The sequence below is a fragment of the Diachasma alloeum genome, unplaced genomic scaffold (genome assembly GCF_001412515.2).
Source record: "Diachasma alloeum isolate Michigan unplaced genomic scaffold, Dall2.0 Dall_scaffold_00198, whole genome shotgun sequence".
NCBI lineage: Eukaryota > Metazoa > Arthropoda > Insecta > Hymenoptera > Braconidae > Diachasma > Diachasma alloeum.
In genome coordinates, this window is record NW_021680363.1 from 2855089 (window position 1) to 2876367 (window position 21279).

Sequence of the window (21279 nt, forward strand, 5' to 3'; positions counted from 1 at the left end):
TGTCTGACATCTCTTCTATTAACTGCTATGAACCAGAGTTTATAACAGCGATGTCAGACAAGAATGAATGAATGTTTTTTTAGGCTCAAATGAAAGAGCGGCTCAAGAAAGGGTCGACTAGTTGAGGGTCCACTATCTCCCATATATCCACGGGCAAAGTTACCGTAGAGCGTGTGAATAGACACTGGAAGAAAATTGGAGGAAAAAATAGGTATTAATCAATGTTATATATTACCTCATTAGTGACTCGTTGAGCGGATAAACTCATGATAATTAAGACTGTTACATTTGCAGCAATCCATATAATGAGATTGATAATGTCTTCTTTTTTTAAATTTTCAATGTCTGATATTGATGTTACAAAGACAATGAGCGTATAAAGAGACACAAGCAGAGAGCAACATAATCGAAAAATGGCCGCAATAATGGGTGGTGTGTAAAAACTTGATATTCCGTAAGAAATGTTGTACAAGTCATTCCATGTCTCTCTAATCATGACAATTGTCATTCTATCCCGTATGATAGACAAGTATTGTGGATCAATATTGATTATTTGTTGACTTACTGCATCTTGATAGTAATCCGATTTCATTGATTGTATTCTCAATGAGGAAATGCGGTAATTGATGGTCTCAACTTGATATTTTATTAGCATTAAAATTGTCCCGTATTGGAGCAATAAAGCCAAACAAATCATTTGACTCGGATTAAAGAAAATAAAATTATGAACCATTGTTTTTTCCCCCTCTCTTACACATAAACTAGCACAAAAAATCAATGACAATATTAGGAGTATTGTCGCATATAACGTTGTCCTGTTATTGCCATATAATTCAAAAAATTCACTTGACTGTTTGTGGTAAAATTGTAAGCATTGATTGATAATTTTAACATGAGCTCGTTGATTTAAACAAATATATCCAGTTATCGAAGCGGCAAGTAAATTTCCCCCCCCAATATCCATGATTCTAGTAAATATTACCATTAACATTTGCTCATTGGAGTAGTTGTTTATCATATAAAACTTGTGAAAAATCCAAATGGTGATTAATAAAAAAATTGTTAGGATAATATTGTAAATGCACCGATATTTTGAATATAAGACAGTCATGATAATTATTTTGGAATTTTGTCAAGAGTCTATTGATATCTTCATATTAAATGATGTCACGCCAATTATATTTGAAACAAACAGGAATAATCTCAACGCAAATACTTTCAATATCACATAGAATTTCAAATTCATGCTTGCTGCTGGGTGACCCGACAATTTCACATGCAGTATGCTGACAGAAAATTATACATGAGAGTTCCATGAAATTTTTGTAACAAAAATTCAACAGAATTCATATCCACTGCTTATCATCAATAACTAACGATTTCCACATAACAGACCTGTCTCTTTTCCATGCAAATTTTTGAACATCTATTATTCATTGTTGTGTGAATTTTCATGGTAAGTTGGGCTTCTATTTACTGTGTATATCAATAATCATTATTTACTTAATAAATACCTATATATAGAAAATTCGAAAACGTAGACAATCAATATTTTGTATGAAACAATTTATTTCCATTAATTTAAGTACGTAGTATTTTTTCATTTTTGTTTTTTTATTATTATTTTTTTTTTTCAAAAAGAAGAAAAAATAAAAATAACTGCACATTGTTAGAATTTTTGTTTATCGGTTCCAGAATCATTTTATATAAGCGTTATTCATTTGGAATGTCTTAACAGTAATTTAATGGTCAATTGTGGTCAACTTTTTTGCACAAGATGAAACACATTTGTTTTCTTTGTAACGAAAATAATATATTGTGAGGTGAAATTTTCTGACGACAGGGGAGAGAAAATGATAAAGTAAAATTTCCATCAACTTTCTCGTTTCCTCAGAATATTTCATATTTTTTTCACAATCATCGTAATAATATTCTATAACGCTAGTAAACTGTAAACATTAATGCAATAACGCTGCTATTCTGTGAATATTAATATTAAATACAATCAAAAAATATCCATTATTATTTGAAAAAATGGATGATAAAGTTTCGCCTCAATTGAATCCTCTTTTATTGATATATAACTTGATTATTTTCCTTCGGATCATGCTTTAAAAACTGGTAAAAATTTATTCAGTGATAGGGGTAACAATATTTCAAATATTTTTCGAGAAAAAAAAAATCATCAAATTGTTGTTATAACCTTCTCAAAATATCTCAATTCATGTGTAAAAAACATTGGCAGCATCAACAGGTTGGATTATTTCTATCGCCTCAAATGGTACAGGGCAAAAGCACAAAGAAGATCTATATATAGTGCTTTCTTTAAAGTGCACGACGTTATTTTGCTTTTTTGCAATTTTGCTTTTGACATTTGCCCATTCATCACATCCACACTCATACTTGTTTTCACATCCCTCTCATTTATTCATTATCATTTATCCGCAAGAAAACAAAAACAAAGAGAAAGAGAGACAGACGGCGAAAGACAGAGTTTAGAAAAAGGGCTCTCATCCAATAAATTTTCATTATTTGGTTCTTCTTCATTGCTGAAATGTTTTTTAATCAACTTTTTCCTCTCAAAATTGGGTGATGGAAGAAATACACGGCCATCATTCGCCGGTAAATAGTTTCACTCTACTTATGATTTGCGTGTTTACATTATACTCACTAGGAAGGCCACAAGTTTTGTTATTCTTTTGAATTTCAACGTTCAAAGGTATCAAAAATTCGAGGATAGGCCGTCAAGGCTATGATATCTGAGAAAATAACGCTTTATAATTGATTTTCAATATTACAAATTGTATATTTTGTTTATATTTAAAGTTTAAATCAATCCCATTCGATCCAGTAAATTTTAAAATAGAGTTTATTACAAGAAAAAAAATTTTTTTTCTTTCTTTCTTTTTTTTTTCTTTTTCATAAAAATGTGAAAAATATTCTTAGAAGTATCGTAGAGGGGACTGACAAGTACAAAACTTTAACTTCGATTCTTAAAAAAAATGGCAGAAAAAAAATATTTTGAGTTGAATAGCAAGAAAAAATTACAAGGCGTTAATTATCCTTTCAGTGATCGATATGCAAATTGTAATTTTTTTTTTCTTTCTTTCTTTCTCTCTCTCTCTCCCTCTCTCTCAATAATGCAAGAAATCAATGATCGATTCAAGGGAGAAAAAATTCTGTCCTTTGAAGTATTGAGCATTATGAGGAGTTGAGACAAGAGGGAGATTAAATGGAAACGATAAATTGCCAAAATATTTGCTCATGACCAAAGAGGAGGCTACGTCAATATGGTTTATTAGCCGAATCTTTATGACTTTATATAATGCAAATGTATTTTTGGTGGCTTTCTGTCAAGTTTTTAGAGATGAAAAGAGAAATTTGTAAATAGTATTGTAACTTTTTTTTTTTTTTTAATTCTCTGATCGATCTGATTCTTTCGTTAGTTTTTGAAAATAATGCTTTACGGGGGTAATTTACATATTTTCAAATTGGTCAACACGACGCTTGGTATTGCCTTTGCGAATTTCACGCAAAGTTTTGTATTTGTCACGACCTTGACGAACATTTTCCCTATGAATTTTATCCATAACTGTTTCCTTGGTTTCATCCCGAGATTGGGCAAGATCTTGTTTCAATGCCTATAATGAAAAATAATAAAGGTAAAGGTATGAAAAAGCATGTAAAATTTAACGGAAGAAAGAAAAAAAAGAGAGAGAATAAAGATATATTTACCTTGAGCTGGTCATGAAGGCGCTCGTTTCTCTCAGCAAGTGTACGTCGTTCTTCAACAGGATCAATGATGGATTCATCAGTGATTAGGTCCTTGGTAACATCACCATGAGGGGCCTCATCCTCTCCCTCATCTTCACCATCTTCATTCTCCTCGACGTGATGATGATGTGGAGTGGTACTTGCTTGAAAAGCCCTGTCTGCCTCTTCTTGTCGTAGCCTTATACAAAGGGATTGAAAAAAATTGATATGGAAAATGAAATTAGACTATTGATCTATTGATCTATTGTTCATTTACCTAGCAGCCTCAACCTCTTCCTGTAATCGGCGTGCCTCAGCATCTTTAGCCTCAACTTCTGACTGAATACGCATAACTTCCTCCTGCTTGGCATGTATTTCTTGTTCCAACTTGGCACGTTCAGCAGCCTCCATCTCATGAGAACGCTCGAGTTTCTCCATCATTGCAGTCAATTCCTTTTGACGATCTTCAAGCTCCTCTTTAGCCTGTTGCAATTGTCTCAGCTGTTCCTCCAAGCGTCTAATCATTTCCTGAGCTTCATTGAGTTCTGCCTGCCGCCTATCCATCTCTTCAGCCATACTTCTGAGTCTTTCTTCGTATTCTTGTTGCTTCTTCTCTGCACGTTCGCGTGCCGCTATCTCCAACTGGAGTTTCTCACGTTGCTGTTGCTTGGCTATTTTCTCATCACGTGCTTGAGCCTTGAAAATGGTAAAACGTGTAATAATTCACAAATGTTGAGATTTTATATATAAATTGCTTAGGCTTAAGTATTAATAATATTCACCTTCATTTGCTGAACATCAATAGTATCGGGTTTGCGTCTACGCATGTACAATTCATGATTGCCCATACAAAGTGCTAAAATTCTTTTGTTAATCTTAACTCTGGGTGCAAAGAATACAAAATCTGGTGCCTTCTTGTCAATTGGTTTAATAATAAATTTTTTATCATTGAATGAAATATTGCGAATTTCCGACCATGGAAAACCAATTTTAGGCGTCAATTTGTCATCTTTCTCATAGATATTAAGTCCAAGCGCATCAACACCCAACCATAGTTCAGTTCCCTTTTTATTTCTTATCTCAAAGTAGTTTACTCCATACATCTCTAAATCCTATTCAAGTTGAAATTCATTATTAGACATATTATTATTATTATTATTATTATTATTAGTAATTGTTTCATCTTGAAATAATTACTTGGGCGATCTTTAGGTATTCCATCATAGCATCCTCGCGTAGCATACCACGATGTTCTTGCCACCAGGTGGTAATGGAACTTTCCCATTCCTCTTTACTCATTTTGTGCTGATCCATAACACGCTGGGGAAGAAGACGATCATTGGCTAGGAAGCCAGGAGTATGAATTCCCTTTTGGAAATCTCCATGTCTTGCTTGAACTGCATAGGAAGCCAGTAATACAGATGTCTCAGGTGGACAATATATTTCATCAGTGAGGATGGAATTCTTCACCTGTATAATACAATACAAATTTTCTCATTATTAATAATACTTGAGACGTAATGAAATAATCAGCTAAATAAAATATTCATACAAGTGAATATTATTACCTGCAGATAAAAAAGTCGTAGAGTGATGTCTTGTATGAGTTCCTCAGCAACGTCCTCAGGATAAAACTTTGCCCGAAACTTGAACTGCAATGGATTCTCTTTTTTCACCTCCTGGCTCATTACCTGAAATTCAATATGTTGACAATCAAATAATTATCAATAATGATAATAATTTCACATTATAAAATGGAAAAATTTTGGTGAAATTCGTGCTTTGTGATGTGAGATGGTAAAAAAATCTTACAGCACATTTTTTTGTTGCATGTGTCATTCATCAACATTCAATAAGGATGTCAAATTTACTCGGGCGTAAAGTCACAAAAAAGAAGAAAAAAAAGGAAAGTAATTTATATTGTAAATCAGAAGCCCCAATCAAAATAAAGTTTGCTAAAATAATAATAATAAAAGAACAGCGAAATAATAACAATCAATTATTCATGCTATTCAGTCGCTTAGTTGTAATTATTCAGGATTTGTTAATATATAAACTTTCATCAATGATTGTTGTGTTTTTTTTAGTTAATAATTAATTGATAGCTGCAATTATGCTATCAATAACTGTGCAAATGGAGAGCGTGCTTTATTAAGTCGTGTAAGAATAATTGTCAGTAGACCTATCGCACTCGACTCATGAAATACTGGAAAAAAAAAAAAAAAAAACAAAAANCATGAAATACTGGAAAAAAAAAAAAAAAAAGAAAACAAAAAAAAACAAAATATATTATTGTATATTCTTTACGTCGAGTCCGTTGAGAGGAGCTTATCGAGGCTCAATTTCAAATAGAGAAACATTATAAAAGGAAATATTTCAACACGTATTCTGACATATATGCAAAAATTTAAACGCTTACGTGCCAGATATTTCTTCGGCCACATGGTAGCACCTGTAATAATTTGCCATACATTTTCTTCACCGATTCACACAAAAAAGGTGTCATTTTTTCATCAAGGATAAACTAGTTACACACCAAGAAAATGAGAAAAAAATTGCCCTATGAACATATGACAGGCCATATTAACAGATACATTTATGTAGTTGATATTTAGCACAAACTTCAACTTTTGCAATTACACATTTTCATACATGTACATTTTGTCAAATACCATTGGAATTGTAATCTTCATTGATAAAAATTGGCATTTATATTATTATTTTTATATTATTAACCACATTGCGGCTTACCCTAGAGAAGAATGAAACTCCAGACTTCCAGTTGTTAGTATCGGCATGCATTTTAAGAAAAAAANTTTAAAAAAAAAAAAAAAAAAAAAAAAAAAGAGAGACAAGAAACATGTGTCATATTAAAGTATATAAATCCTCAGTAGAAATAAGGAATAATGAGTAATTTTCAGCTTTCATGTTTTGTCTTTTGATATTAATAATTTTTCTTTTCCCATCCCATTAACATTCAATCAAAGTACACATCATTTATGACGTCAACAAAAATTTTACAAGCTTTTTATTCATGTTCATCCAACTGAAAGACAAAAGAAATAAAGTCACGATAAAACAAGGACTTGTCCTCGTAATGTCTTTCTTGCATCTATGTAATTAATTTAATTTTTTCCTTCATTCATAAATACCACAGAATATAATTCAATCAGAATAAAATATTTAATCAATCTTGATTAATGTTATTTGACGATCATGAATGCGATGTCGGTCACTCACTGGTTTATCAGTCAATATCAAATCGAAATATACTGAACGAAAGGAAAAAAAATATCATTAAATCCAAGAAATTTTCATTTGTACGAATGAGTTTGGACAAGGTAAAAAAAAGTCTCCTCATAAATTCCAAGAAACAACATGTTTGTGTGAATCATTGGACATGATTCTCTTGAAATCGCGGCCTATAAATTTTCCTCTCATACCTAGAGAACATGAATACATTGGAGATATATTAAATTGGTGAAATTAGGTGGGTATTTATTCAAGTTATGTGAATTTTTTTTTCTTTTCCCCAACAGATGTCGTCAAATACGTACGTCAACGTTTAATGGGCAATGTGAGGGGAGGGACTGGAGAAGATTCCAGAAGAAGGAAATTTTAGTGATATCAATTGATCAAATGTATTTAGAAACGAGATATGAACACGCAATATTCTACATATCTATATGCATTAGAGGACGAGCATATGGGTTTGGCTGGCTAGTAGAAATTGTGCTACACACTGGAGTCTGAGAGACTGGGAAATACATGTGGATATTACGTAAGGAGCCACAGTCCAATAGTACACAGCGCACACCTGTATTTTTTTTTTTCACCATTTCATTGCAAGACGAACGAAAAATTCCGATGTTGTGCTGTTACTCTGGAATTGACGGGTCAATCGTTTTTAAATTGGAGACAACACTATTGGAATTATTATATGCTAATAATCACTTGTTAAAGTATCGATGGATGCAAGTATTATACTATTTAGTTTTTTTTTGGGAGATTAAAAAATTTAACCTTGATAATCACTAATCGACGGAGAAGTGGGAAGGAATATTGAATCTGCCACTATATGAAATCTACTCTTCCGGAAATAAGTCTTACCAGTTCCCCATCATACTCATCATCATCAGAATCTGAATCTGAACAACCTCTCAGCTTCCGTACTTTCCTTTTGACCTCCTTTTTGACCACGCGTGTTAAAGCACTCTCTGGCTGCTTGCAAATTCCATTGATTTCAAAGAGAGAATAATATTTGCAAAGCTTTGAAAAGGAAATTATCGAAATTTCTTAAATCGTCTTGTCTTAATATCGTCTGAGGTAGGTGAGATATGAATTTGTAAAAAAATTTACCCAACATATAAGTTACTAAACACTCGTATTATTCATCATCATCATTTTCAAAATAAACCACTGACGTCTGTTGCAGCAGAAAAAGAAAAACATTACTACCACGAGGTGAATTATTACGTGGGCATTAAAAAGACATATCTTTGTAATAATTTATTTAAAAAATGAAAACTAGATAAATATAAAGAGTGTACTTTTATTGATAGACAACCTGTCAAGCAAGCATTGATCTTGAACAATTGTTTTCAACACTAAGGGCAAGATAATGCACAGACTTGTTGGTTGGCTTTTCCGATACTAATATCATAATTTGCATATGCTTTTACAAATATAAAATGGCATCATACTATTGAAAATGATAAAAGTTTGGTCCATTAAAGGTGTTGTAGGCTGTTGTCCTTGACGTAATTTTTTAATTTTTTAAAATATTTCTAGAAATAAATGGCATATTTTGATAAACAGCAGTGATTGTTTAATGGAAGTGAGATTAAATCCATTCTAATGCCAAGAAAATTTATAAACAGACAGAGGCAGCTTTTTCTATAAGTGGATTATTTCCTTGGTGAAATGGATCCATTCGTGTACATTTCGATATCTTATTCTACATATGTAAAAGGGAGTACCAGTAACATTATTGTTTTTTAAATATACCTATATACGTTTTTTTGTATACAAATAAATTTGGTGGAAAAATTTAATGTCTTTCACTGGGGATGAGGCAAAAGTTGGAGAATTAATTGCAGGAATTGTAATGATGATATCATTATTTGTCATCTGTCCAAATGGCTTTTGATATTTTTTTTATAGCCTTCAGTGACGTAATCTCTCACAATGTTTGGTTCAAACGGTTGCTTGAGTGACGCATAACAAAAAATGGAAGATAGCACAAGGCTTAGACATTACAATATGGTGCGACGGTTAGAGCTCATGTATCGCGACCTTCTTTTTCACCAATAACTACTCAACCCTGTATAAAAATGGCAATATACAAAGAAAAAACAATGAAATATCATTGTTCCTTTGTACATATTAACCATTTAAACGTGTAATGGTTAATAATCAGAGTTTTTATAATCTCCTCTAGTAGATTATTAGGATAATGAAATTTCAATGAAGATATCTCACCTTTTTATAGAGCTTGATCCAGGTGAGATCACCCTTAATGTCTGTATACTGGAGTCCGAAAAACCAAACCTCACGTAGACCGATGGTTTTAACGACTTGATCAAACAGTTGTTTACCGGTGGTTGCCTGCTGGATGGCAAACTCCAGCTCGGCGTCCATCGTGGTAACCCTGACATTCATCTTCAAGTTTTGTTTATTGAGGAAATATCATGGAACAGAAAGAAATATGTACAAAACTTAGTGCTGAAAATAATTAGTATACTATCTCTGTAAATTATAGTTGGATATTTGCAATCTGAACACCCGTTATAATACCGGCGCCTTTTCTGGGACAAGAGGTTCAAACACCGGTTTCTCTTCAGGTATAGGAGATTTGACCTTGAAAATTGGCGTAGAATTTTATGCGTTAGATAAGAAAATGAATTTTCATTTCATCTTTGATGAATGGATATTGAACGATTCTATAATTATTTTTATCCATATAATATTCATTTTCATCAAGATAAAACCATCACTCATATTTGTTGTTGATGAAAAATTCAAATCGATCACTTATTCCAGCAAATGGCCAAAAGAGAAGAGATTTAATAATAATAATAATAATAATAATAAAATAAAAAGGAGAAAAATAATGGGCCGCGCCTTACCATTTTCGAGCCGGCCACCATGTTTATCACGTGATGTGAACTACCCAGCACAACACAAATAAAATAATAAAACTTTAGTAGCCAATAATCGCTCAATTCATTTGATGATAGAGTTCCGTTGTAATAATAATAATAATAATTGCACTTGACTTATATCATGTTATTACCAAAAAACGTTCACAAAATTGAAGAAAAAAAATGAATAAATAAAATAAAATAAAGAAACGGGATGAATAAAGTTTTTCACAATATGTTGGGACGCCGCCGACGTGAACGGATCGAACAATGGGCCAAGGAGCAATAATACAAGTGCAGCCGAACCGGCGTCCGGCGTCTCCTCTCCTCCACACTCCTCGCCAAGCGCGTTTTTATCCCCACTACAATTTTACATTCGCCTTTTCTTTCTTTTACTTGTTCACAACTGAAATATTTTCGGAGTAGAGGGGGAGAAAAAAGAGCGAAGCTTCTCTGTGTGCAGCTGTTTCGTCTCCTCGTTCAAACCTTGGGCGTGGATAGAAGGAGAACGAAGATGGGGAATGTGTCGAGCGATAATGGTCACGTGAACAAACTCTCGTCCGCAAAGTTGCAGCCAATCGGGGAACGTTTACTCTACCGGGTGTTCGTTTCAAAGTAACTGACAACCCAACTGATTTTTTTTCATCAACGTGATTGTTTCAATCAAAAAAGCAATTTTTTCATCAGTTTGTGAAAATATTGATCAGCAATCGGCACGGATCAATCGAGGTAGTGTCAAAAAACGAAAAAAAAAAACATTATGTACTACGAACAACGCGTGTAACATTAAAATCTCATCCCACCAAATTGTTTGAGCATTAAAAATTAATGATTGCGACATAGAAAAAATAATTTAATTGAAAAATTTAATAACTGACTAAAGATTTGTTGAGCCAAAGATTCTTGTCTCAAATGAAACTTTAACCTGATAAGTGTTGTATAATCTGTCTGATAATTACAATGAATACAAATTAATTTCGATTGAAATCTTCCTTAATTTTAGTAAAAATAAGCGATTGTCACAGCGGATATGCCGTGGCAGCAAAAAAACCACATTCTACAACATATCCTCGTTCTATAAATTTTCATTACTGTGTACTCTATTAATAATGATGAATTCTTGTTTATGAAAATGTTTTTTTAAAAAAGTACATTCACTCACAGATTTCGGCATTTTACGGCGTCCCTCTATCCTTGTTAAAAGCTAAGGTGGCAATCTGGAAGAAAATAGTGACCTAATGTAGTAAGTTGAAGTTTAATATTGCAAATAGAATGTGTCAGTAATAATGGAATGGCTAATAATTTTAAGAAATTTCACATAATAATGATTGGATACTTTTTTAACATTTCGATTGATCAAAAAGTTGACAAAATTTGGTTTTAAATGATGTATACATATATATCAAGTGATGAAGGAAGAGGCCAAGAAGTGGTAGGGAAATAGAAGAAAGAAGATTCGTAGTCCGATAACCTTGCTGTGCTGTATCAACACTTGTGTCTAATGGGTGTACATGTACATGAATAATTGTTTATACGTACAGGTTGGAGGGAAAATTCAGGAAAGAGTAAATATGAATGAATGGACGGACTGTCTCTTTGTTGGTCTTTTATATTACATACTTGAAATAGATGAGGACGATATCTTTTCAATTTTAGATATATACTATTATTAAAGGTCAGGCATCAATGGAGAGGCATCTATACTCTGTTGTGTTAATTCCATACAGCAATCAGCTAGTTCACTAGTGTGACCGATATGTGTAGGTACTCCCTGAATATTGTACACACTGATTGTTTAGCATCAATTAGAACCACATAGTGTATTGGAATTGAAAAGAAAAGTGAAAAAAGATTTTGATGGTTGTACAGAGACGTGAAGCATGTAGGAAAAGAGAGAGAGAGAGAGAGAACGCAAAAAAAAACGCTCTGACTGTAATGCAAGAGCCTGAAAGTGCAGTAACTTATTAACTTCGTCATCCCGACGTTTTCCTCATTCAAGGTCATCAACAGTCTCGTGTCACTTATGAACTACATGTGAGTAAATTAAGAGCGTACACTTGAATATTTCAAAGAAATTCACTTTCATTTCTTCATGAAACTAAAATTATTTAGCTATACAAAATAATTTATTCATACAAAAATTTCAAGATTTCACTACCATATAAATCATTGTCGTCCTAATTTGTCTTTATGCCTTTCCCGGATCTCAAATTTCGCAGGAAAAATATATGTAAATTTATTTCCTTTCTCTTTTATAGCAGCAAAATAACAGGAATTTTGAAAATTTTTGTGCATTTCTAATCTGTTGATTTATTTATGAATATAAAGATTAAAAAATTAACTAATCCATATATACTAATGATTGGTTTTCTATTTTATAAATAAATATGAATTCATGTATTTTTTCACATTTCCACCTCGAGCTAGAAGCTCGGAGCAATCTAAAGATGTAAGAATTGAAAAAATTTCTCTATGTAGCAGTGCATTCTTACCAATGTGTGGTAGATATGTGGTATTATATTTAGTAGCCTTATAGGGAGGTAAATTGAATCTTGCCATCATATCCACGACAAATTAATCACTTATGTTCAAGATAAAAGAAATATTCTCTATTTCGCTTTGAATTCATTGAAATATGTAATATAATGATAACAATATTCATTAATCTTACAATAATGGTTGTATATTCACTATTTATTTCTTACAATTAGTTTTATCTTTCTCCAAACGTCAACTGGATTTGACTAATTTATGGCATTTTATTATCCTGCAAACTCCAAAAATCCCACAAATCGTTATACTACTTGTTTCTTGGAAAATCATTCAGAAACGTTTTATCCGTCTTCTCGGTACTTCCATAGTACGTTAATTTCTCATATCCCTAATCTAGCACTTTCTCATTGCGTCCAACCCTCAAGGGTTACCACCCCTCACTAAATCTAACCAATCACCCACCTTGGGACTTTCTCCCACCATTCTCACCAACCCCTACTATTCACCCGCAGATAGGACTCTGCACGTTAACTTATGCTAACTAAAATTATTCCAACACTTTTAGTAGTAGGTATACCTGGTAAATATATAATCAGAAAGATACCTAATATACCTAATCCTACTTGTATTTTAGTTGTCTAAAATAAAGATTTCATGTTATAATTGAAATAAATTGAGTTCTTCAATACGGAATCTAAAATATAATAGTAATAGCAGCAGTCATTTGGACTTTGCGATAAAACTTGAATGTAACTTACCTGTTATAAACCACGATGCTATATATATGTATATTAATTTAATGAAAACGTGCTCAGGTCACGTGTATTACACATTTACAGTCTTCCTTGGAGGGATGATCACCTTTAAGCACAAATGTAACCTGCGATAAACATGAAACCGTGCAATCCACACCCAAAAAATCCCGTCACGTTGAACAAATACTGACACCTCACTGATAATATGGCCGCCGGAGCTGGGGAGTGCTGTGGTGCTGTGGTGCTGGGGAGCTGGGGAGCTGGCTGTTCCCTCTCTATATACACCTCTATATACACCGCTAAGCGTCACTCGTTTCCCTCGTTTCTAAATGTCGGGTAGGATTTGATCATGAAGGGGAATAATTCCGTTCTGATTGGTTCGGATGGCAGATCTCTCTCAAGTGCTCACCAACTTATTTCAACGTCATCATTTGCTAAATAGTCTTCTTCGCTATTTGTTGAAGGCAATATACTGTTAGCTGGTTGAGAAGAAAGTGTAATGGAGATCATCGAGATATAATGTGTATAGTATACCGTGTGCCGCGTGGTGTGGTCAGCACTAGCAGACGACCAATGCTATCAATGCTTATCGATAAAGTAGATCTCCACGAACCATCAATTATGGTTTTTACATCGTCCCAGGTAATAATGCTCAATAAAAAATTCACACATAAAACTTGATAATTTTTGTTTGGATATAATTTTATTATCAATTGCGTTTTTTCTTATTAATATTAAAAAACTGACAATAATATATAATGCTCCTATCTTGCGATTTTTACCAATATAATCGGCATCATCATCAATAATTCATGGTTCAATATAATGATCGATTTATAAATATAACACCTATAAAAAGGATTTTAAGAATCCTGTTTCTTGCAATTTCATTAATTCCATCAAACTTGATTGTCTTCATATTGTAATTAAAAGTTATGAAAAAGAAAAGTTATGGAATTTACACAAAAATAAGTCCATATCAACTACTTTTCACATCAAGATCTTGAACACACAAGGGAAATGTATATTATTATTTTTTTGTTTTTGTTTGCCTCTTCGGGAATCAAGTCTCAGTCTGTCTGCTATACTCGACACTAATCTCTCAACAAGTTTATTCAATTTATTCAATGTTGTCATTGATTCGGCACTTTATGTATAATATATATTGGAGGAAGACAGATTTTTTTGCTCATCATCCGTTTGATATTTACTTGTGTAATAATTGATGAAGGTCAACATACTTTAATGACAAGTGATTTTTCTTCCCCTAAAATATTCCCCTCTTACTGATGGAATATCATTTTATTCCAAATAAACATAGATTGAATCTTTCATATTCCATTCTTTTATAAATACGTCTCTAATAATAAGTATACTACAGGAAAATTTATGTGATACGTGATACAAATGATATCAAAATATATGAATTTGATTCATTTACTGACTATCAATCAGCAGTGAATTTCAATTTGAATCGTTGTCCCACAATGGCAGAAATTTTGAATTTTATCCAAAGGCCATTGAATGCAGACACAGGATAGTACCATAGCTGATGTTATAATTCATAGCACATGTAAATTTTCACAATTTTTAAATTTACTGTTTTCTTTCCCAAACAACCAGGTCAACATTTGTCGTGCTTTCATACTTGCTCGAATTACACCTCTCGATTTATACCAATGGGTGTTAGTACTTTCACTACTGCTGCTATTTGCTCCCTTGCTCTCCAAATAACGATTTTTCAAGCGTATCTGATTCAAAATACCTACGAGCAAGTCGTCGACGTTATGATTTATTCCTACTGAGATTTCTATAAACTTGGCACGATAGGTACAAGCGATGCATTTTCCATCTGATTAAGAAAAGACAAAAAAAAAAAAACAAAAACAGAATACAATCATTACGCTGTAATTTCAATAACAAATGTTATACAATATACAATGATAATTGAGGATATTACCTTGTATTGAAACCGCTCTTGACCGAACGAGATCAACTTTGTTACCCACAAGAATAACAGGATGAGTACGCAGTAGATCCCGATCGTGGAGTTGAGTTAAATATTCTTCAACTCGTTGAAAAGAGGATTTGTCAATGACAGAGTACATTATGATAAAAGCATCTACCTCAGGTATTTGGTCCAATTCTGTCTGAAATTTTGAGTCAAATAATTGGAGTAATTCTAGGTGAATTTATTATATTAATATTCGTCGATTTTTTTCCTCAATGTTAAGATCAATAAATTTGAATGTTTGAATAAACATATCAGACGTTATGGGAAACGGTTATCAACTGATCTCCTTCCTTATCATTTACCTTTAAATTTGTTATGTTCTCGAACTTCAATTCACTCTCTTCACCATTCAACATGACGAAAACTGATTGTTCACTGGGTACATCATCTAAAGACGAAAGTGAAACGAAATAAAAAATGGTTATTTTCAATGTGTTTTTTTTTTTGTACTATGAAGTGATGAAGTGATACAAATGACATGATATGACATGTGAATAGATGTACATTAATAGCTGAGTTTAGAATGAGTTTAAATGTTTAGGCAAAAAAAAAAATTGTATGAATAAATGACTACCTCTCTGGCGATCATAAGCGTTGATACATTCGCTGGTCATGAATTGACTAATGAGTGCGGTCTTTCCTACTCCACGTGCCCCAAGCATGCCAACGGTGTAAGAAATAACTTTTTTTGCTGGTTGTGCAGATTTCATGTCAACTTCAGTATCGTTAAGAGCCAATGAATTCGATCTCGATCGTCTTCTTCGAAATGAATCACCTCTGTTCACGACCCCTTTGCAGATCGAGAGAAACAAATAGGTAGAAGGTAGCAGAATAAGAAAAAACAGAAAGCCAAGTAATAATTTTCTAATGAAAAGCAGGGTGCAAGTCTAGTCAAATGCCGATATTCCTAGTTCCCTTGTGTAAATATACTAAAGCCGTTATATTTACCTTTGCTCGTTAAACTGAAACTCCTTAATCTGTAACTTTCTTCATCTTCGTCTTCCCGCCGTTGAGGAGGCTGAACATTAATGTCAGGTACATCCAAAAAAGCATTACTTTTTCTGTAATGCACATGGTGCATACTCTGACCTCGTCGGCTACCTCTCCGTCTAAGACCTGGACTTATATCATTGTCAGTTAATCGCGGTTCACTGCTGCAGTGAGGAGATTTCATGCCACCGCCATGCTGTTGTTGTTGTTGTTGATGATGCTGCTGCTGATGATGATGATGATGATGATGCTGATAGTGATGATTAGCTGCTGAAGAAAAAAAGAAAAATTATTTTCAAAATAATCAGTAACATTACCCGTGTAATTGCAAACGTAGAGGAGGGAGATATTTGAAGCTATATTTTCTCATGGGCGTGGTACTCTTCATTATTCAAGCGTGAATATCTCGCATATACTGCCATCGATTGCCGATTATACATGGGGTGTTTACCCAACTAAATGCCAGACAGTCTGTACCTTATTTATCGCATGTAAAATAATTTTCCACAAGAATAAGATGATTTCAATTTCATGCTATATTTCATTTAATTGCTAATGAAGAAAACAAGTGGCGGTTATATATCTATTATTTCTCATATGCTCAATTTGGCAAATTGCATTGCCAAAATATATTTCAATTGAAATATTATAGGATAATACGAGTTGAAAATCAAATGCAATATTTTTCATTATCTATAAGGTGGGTAAAGTCTAACTCTATAATTAAAAATTATAATACCTTGTGCAGCAGCTTTACGTCGGATACTCTTACTACCTCCAGAAACTCTAGCACTTTGAGATCTAGTAGCTGGGCGTCGTCGTCGAGTGGGAGTACTTCCACTATCTGGAGTTCCTGTTCCACTATCTCCTTCACGTTCCTTCTTTTCTTCCTTTCCTTTTATATCGGATCCGGCCGATACGGCGCTCAAAATTTGCTCCATGCTAGAAAATCCAGGTGCACAAATTGAGGCAGACCGTGTTTTTCTACTTTTAGCCGTATCCCTATTCATAGTTGAAGATTTTTGTAGTGCTACCTGTTGATGATAGGCACAGAATGACCATTTTTTAATGGAAAATTTTGAGGGCAACATAAATGGTCTTGTGATAAATCTCCCTAGTTCTATGCATTCTCAAGATATTAACCAAACTAGAGCCAAACTAGAGTAAAAATATCCAGGAACCTATAGTGATGTTAGCACAATTTATTAAGAGACCTTTTATGTAAATTACTCCAAGGGATAAGGGACTGTAATTCTCAGAATATTGATCAAGTATAATGGAAATTTCAATTGGTATGTACTTTGTTTATTTATTATACGAGTCACTTTAATTTCGTCTATCTCTCTTAAAATTAGATTAAGAGAGTACAAGTTTTCTTGGTGAAATTCAAGTATTCATTTCCATTCATCACAACGATGGTTGTGTTATTAGAAAAAAATAAATAAAAAAGTATACAATAGAGATGAAGTGCGTTATACTCAATTTCACCACTAATTTTATTTTACCTGTCTCTCTTTCTCTCCTGTCTAGTGATAGAATAGTATCTATAATATAATTTAGAGTAAAGTATGAAACAAACAAGTCAAAATTTTAATTATTATAAGAATTCCATGAAAACTGGATTGGAGAATTCTCGGGCCTGTTGCTTCCATCGTCACAACCAAGTCATTCTAAATTTGGCTCAACCGAGTAAGCAGATGAAATACCCAACTGCAGGCAACTACAGTTGAGTATTTTGTATGTATATTTCGATTATAGAAGCTTTTACACGAAAATAATGATGCATTCTATTACATTTTCATAAACAGCAACAGAATTTACATATGTAGAGCGAAATGAAAATGGAAAAATTTATGGATTCTGTATATTGCGAATACAATGACAAATTGAGGAGTAGAAAAAAAATAATATCATCACAGAAATCACATAATTTCCAAACATACTTGCTCCTCTTTCACATATATACTAATTATTATTATTATTATTATTATTATTATTATTATTATTATTACTAAAAATTACTCAATTCCGGAAATTACTCGTTAATTACTCCGAAATTACCTCTACGAAAGTGAGACGAAAAATTGAATATTTTCAATTATCATCAGAATAATTATATTTCTCAATAAAATATTAAACACTAATTATACTAGAAAGAATAATGCTTTTTTGTACGCGCACATTTGCACGAGTGCTCGATCGTCAATGTACTACACTTGGCTATGTTACGCGAACGACTGGGAAACACTGGGGAATGGGGAAAGCGTATACTCCTGTCGTCGAGGGCTTTGCCTGACCCCGTGAGTATGGCCGCTACATCGGTAGTCCACCCATCAACCACCCGCGTCGCCGCCCGGCACCTTTCATCGCTTTTCGTTTGAGTGGCGTTAGCAGAGCAGTGCAAATACATACAGGCTGTATGAAAAATCACACCTCTTCACTTGTATACATAATATATATTCTGATATATTTTACTGCTATTACTTATTGAATAATATAATAAAACTATTTTCTATTGTTAACATAGAGTATTTTGAGGGTTTCATCCATTGGATTTTAAATTGTGATGAATTATTCAACTGATAAAATCCTGTCATGACTATTTTTTTTTTTTGTCGCTCAAATTATAGCTAATGCAATATACGAGTGCAACACGCAAGGTGATCAGACTGAAGTTTTCATGAGTTTTTAAATACATTGGAGTATAATCCGAGGGATGAAAAATAATCAGGAAAACACTAAGATGATATTTCAATTTTATATATAAATTCTAATGGAAAAAAAGATCTCTCCATATGTAGATTCTGCAGAAAATAGTGAGATGATGTAACCGTAGAAAGTTGATTGTTTGAAAATATGTTAAATTATTAAAATCGGAAAGGGAATATTAAATATTAATCTCTGGAATCTATTTATATCATGACATCGTCGTTGGATTTAGCAGGAATGTCATATTTCCCAGATGATTGAATTTGTTGTGTTGAGAAATTATCTTCTGTGTGGATAATGGGTTCACCTTCAAGCTTTTCCAAATTTGGCAGTCTCCGAGCAATCTCTGCTCTCCAAGGCTCAGTCTAAAATACATTAAAATACATAGAGAAAAAGTGTTTTTGCTCTTAATAATAATTTAATAAAATTGATTTCTGCAGCATTTTAAATACTATGAGATGAATTTCTCTTACCTCGAAGCTTTCGCAAAGAGGATTTCCTACGAATAATAATTCACGTAAATTGGTTAATTCTTGAAGCCGCATGAATTCATTCCATTCTCGTACTTGATTATTTGACATATATAAAACACGAAGATTCTTCATGGTCTGAATGCCTTTCATTTTTTCAATACAATTATATGAAATCCACAATTCTTCCAATGTTTCACCGAGGGCCTCTAAACCAGTGAAGCCTTTAATAAAATTCCGTCCCAGAGATAGGATTTTCAAATTTTTCAGTGCACTCAAACAAGATATTTTTTCGATAATATTAGTTGATAAAGACAGTTTCTCACAGTTGACTAGGCTTGAAAGTGAGTTGTCCATTTTCTCAATTGGTGGCCACTGAAAGCTCAAAACTATTTCAATGGCAGAAGAAGCTTCTTGTCCATTTTCTTCCTCCCATCGACGCAGAGCATCTTTACAAGTTGTCGGTTTTCCCACTGACATGGATATTATATGTCAATTTGTCAATTGACTTTATATTCTGTCAAATTTATGTAAATCAATGTAAAATTTTCATTTAAATAGTTTGCCTTTTTTTTATAGACTATATAAAATAAAATAGCACCTTACTCATCTATTCATATAAGCTAACCCATCTATGTAGGTAAAAGAGCGAATCGGGACACAACAAGGATGATTTGTACATTTTAACTCATATATACTACTTCTCATGTGAATGAGTTATTTCGAGAAAGCCACACGATCTGGGGCATTTCAATAATGTCACTGATGCAGATATTCCATTGTTCTCTGCTGGTTGTAAACATGATGAATATTACCTGTAACATATGCAAGTGATTTTCAACCAGCGTATATAGTTATAATTTTGGTAGTTTTTCCTATTCTTCTTAAAGCTTTCTTAAACTGATAATTTTTAAGAATATAATACAAAGACCTTGGTTATTCAATCGGGGTAGACGTGAATTGAATTTACTCATACAATGTGAGAATCGAGGGGCCAATAGGTGATTACGATTTTTTTAATTAAAATTAACATTCAACTTTGCATATGGAAGAGATAACAAAATAAGAAATGTCAATTTGTTTTTTTCTTCCATACATAACAGAGGAAAAAATGAGAAACGTTATTAAAGCAGTCAACAATTACGTCTTCGGGTTATGGTGATATTTAACAATATCGGAAAAACATTTCAACTCCAGCGTTTGAACATAAGAGGAACATCTTCGTGATGAGTGATTTTATTAGTAATCGTTAATTACATTTCACTTTCGAACTTTATGTGGGATACGTAGATATAATGAAATATTATTTTGATGAATTTTCTACGAGTTGGGCCATTATAATATTCAACACAAATAATAAAAATGTTCGTTCTGTCGTCAATTTTTGTTTTCAGCAGTTGCTTAGGACGATACTTTACCACTAAAAATTAATCGATACTGAATGCTGCATGGTACATATACTATATGCGTTTACGTTTACGGTAGGTAGGATCGCTCAACGCACAGCTGATCGTCCCCCAGCCCCTTCACGATGCAGACAAGCAGAGACCATATTCAAAATATAAAGACTGCGCAACTCCTCCGCGCACAATCATCATGGCGGCTGGCCACTGGCAGAGAATGGAGGTTTTGGCGTTCGTCCGCGGATTTTCGCTGAGAAAAGGAATTAAACCGGGAAAATACTTATTAATCGTGCAATAATCAGTTAATTTTGAATATTAACTGATTATTGCACTATTAATACTAATTTCCCGGGTTTAATGCCCTTTCTCACCGAAAATCCGGAGACAAACGCCAAACCCTCCATTCTCTCCCAGTGGCCAGCCGCCATGATGATTGTGCGCGGTGGAGTTGCGCAATGGCAAAGTTTAGCATTACACTTTTTACCGGTCTGAGCTCAATAATATGCTCTAATAAAGTCTGATTTCGTGATAAAATCATTCCCGGCACTC

At 33.2% G+C, this 21279-nt stretch overlaps 3 protein-coding genes across 14 annotated transcripts; all 3 read right to left on the reverse strand.

Moving 5' to 3' along the window:
- Positions 1-1666: 1666 nt before the first annotated feature.
- LOC107048973 (moesin/ezrin/radixin homolog 1) lies at positions 1667-13550 on the reverse strand. Of its 6 annotated transcripts, XM_029126846.1 has the most exons (13): positions 13336-13550; positions 13148-13250; positions 11059-11113; positions 9235-9414; positions 7864-7974; positions 6505-6528; positions 6173-6205; positions 5322-5444; positions 4951-5223; positions 4536-4865; positions 4031-4449; positions 3736-3952; positions 1667-3641 (listed from the first exon to the last, which is right to left on the reverse strand). In XM_029126846.1, the coding sequence occupies exons 3-13, from the start codon at positions 11068-11070 to the stop codon at positions 3477-3479; spliced, it is 1887 nt and encodes a 628-aa protein (XP_028982679.1). In that variant the 5' UTR covers positions 11071-11113; positions 13148-13250; positions 13336-13550; the 3' UTR covers positions 1667-3476. The 6 variants fall into 6 exon arrangements, with proteins under 6 accessions (XP_028982679.1, XP_028982678.1, XP_028982677.1 ...); XM_029126845.1 differs by lacking the exons at positions 11059-11113; positions 13148-13250; positions 13336-13550 and adding exons at positions 9882-9921; positions 10049-10388; XM_029126844.1 differs by lacking the exons at positions 11059-11113; positions 13148-13250; positions 13336-13550 and adding an exon at positions 9882-10388.
- A 292-nt stretch (positions 13551-13842) lies between these two features.
- LOC107048974 (GTP-binding protein RAD) lies at positions 13843-18398 on the reverse strand. Of its 4 annotated transcripts, none has more exons than XM_015272464.1 (7): positions 18330-18398; positions 16888-17182; positions 16107-16418; positions 15733-15948; positions 15461-15546; positions 15105-15294; positions 13843-14996 (listed from the first exon to the last, which is right to left on the reverse strand). In XM_015272464.1, exons 2-7 carry the CDS (start codon positions 17156-17158, stop codon positions 14707-14709), a joined length of 1365 nt encoding a protein of 454 aa, XP_015127950.1. In that variant the 5' UTR covers positions 17159-17182; positions 18330-18398; the 3' UTR covers positions 13843-14706. The 4 variants fall into 4 exon arrangements, with proteins under 4 accessions (XP_015127950.1, XP_015127952.1, XP_015127949.1 ...); XM_015272466.1 differs by lacking the exon at positions 18330-18398 and adding an exon at positions 18210-18287 and having other exon boundaries at positions 16107-16415; XM_015272463.1 differs by lacking the exon at positions 18330-18398 and adding an exon at positions 18210-18287.
- Positions 17428-20838, reverse strand: LOC107048975 (dynein light chain 1, axonemal). 4 transcript variants are annotated; one of them, XM_015272469.1, is made up of 4 exons: positions 20746-20838; positions 19934-20142; positions 19331-19844; positions 17428-19222 (listed from the first exon to the last, which is right to left on the reverse strand). In XM_015272469.1, exons 3-4 carry the CDS (start codon positions 19805-19807, stop codon positions 19061-19063), a joined length of 639 nt encoding a protein of 212 aa, XP_015127955.1. In that variant the 5' UTR covers positions 19808-19844; positions 19934-20142; positions 20746-20838; the 3' UTR covers positions 17428-19060. The 4 variants fall into 4 exon arrangements, with proteins under 4 accessions (XP_015127955.1, XP_015127956.1, XP_015127954.1 ...); XM_015272470.1 differs by having other exon boundaries at positions 20585-20838; XM_015272468.1 differs by having other exon boundaries at positions 20472-20838.
- Positions 20839-21279: the final 441 nt, after the last annotated feature.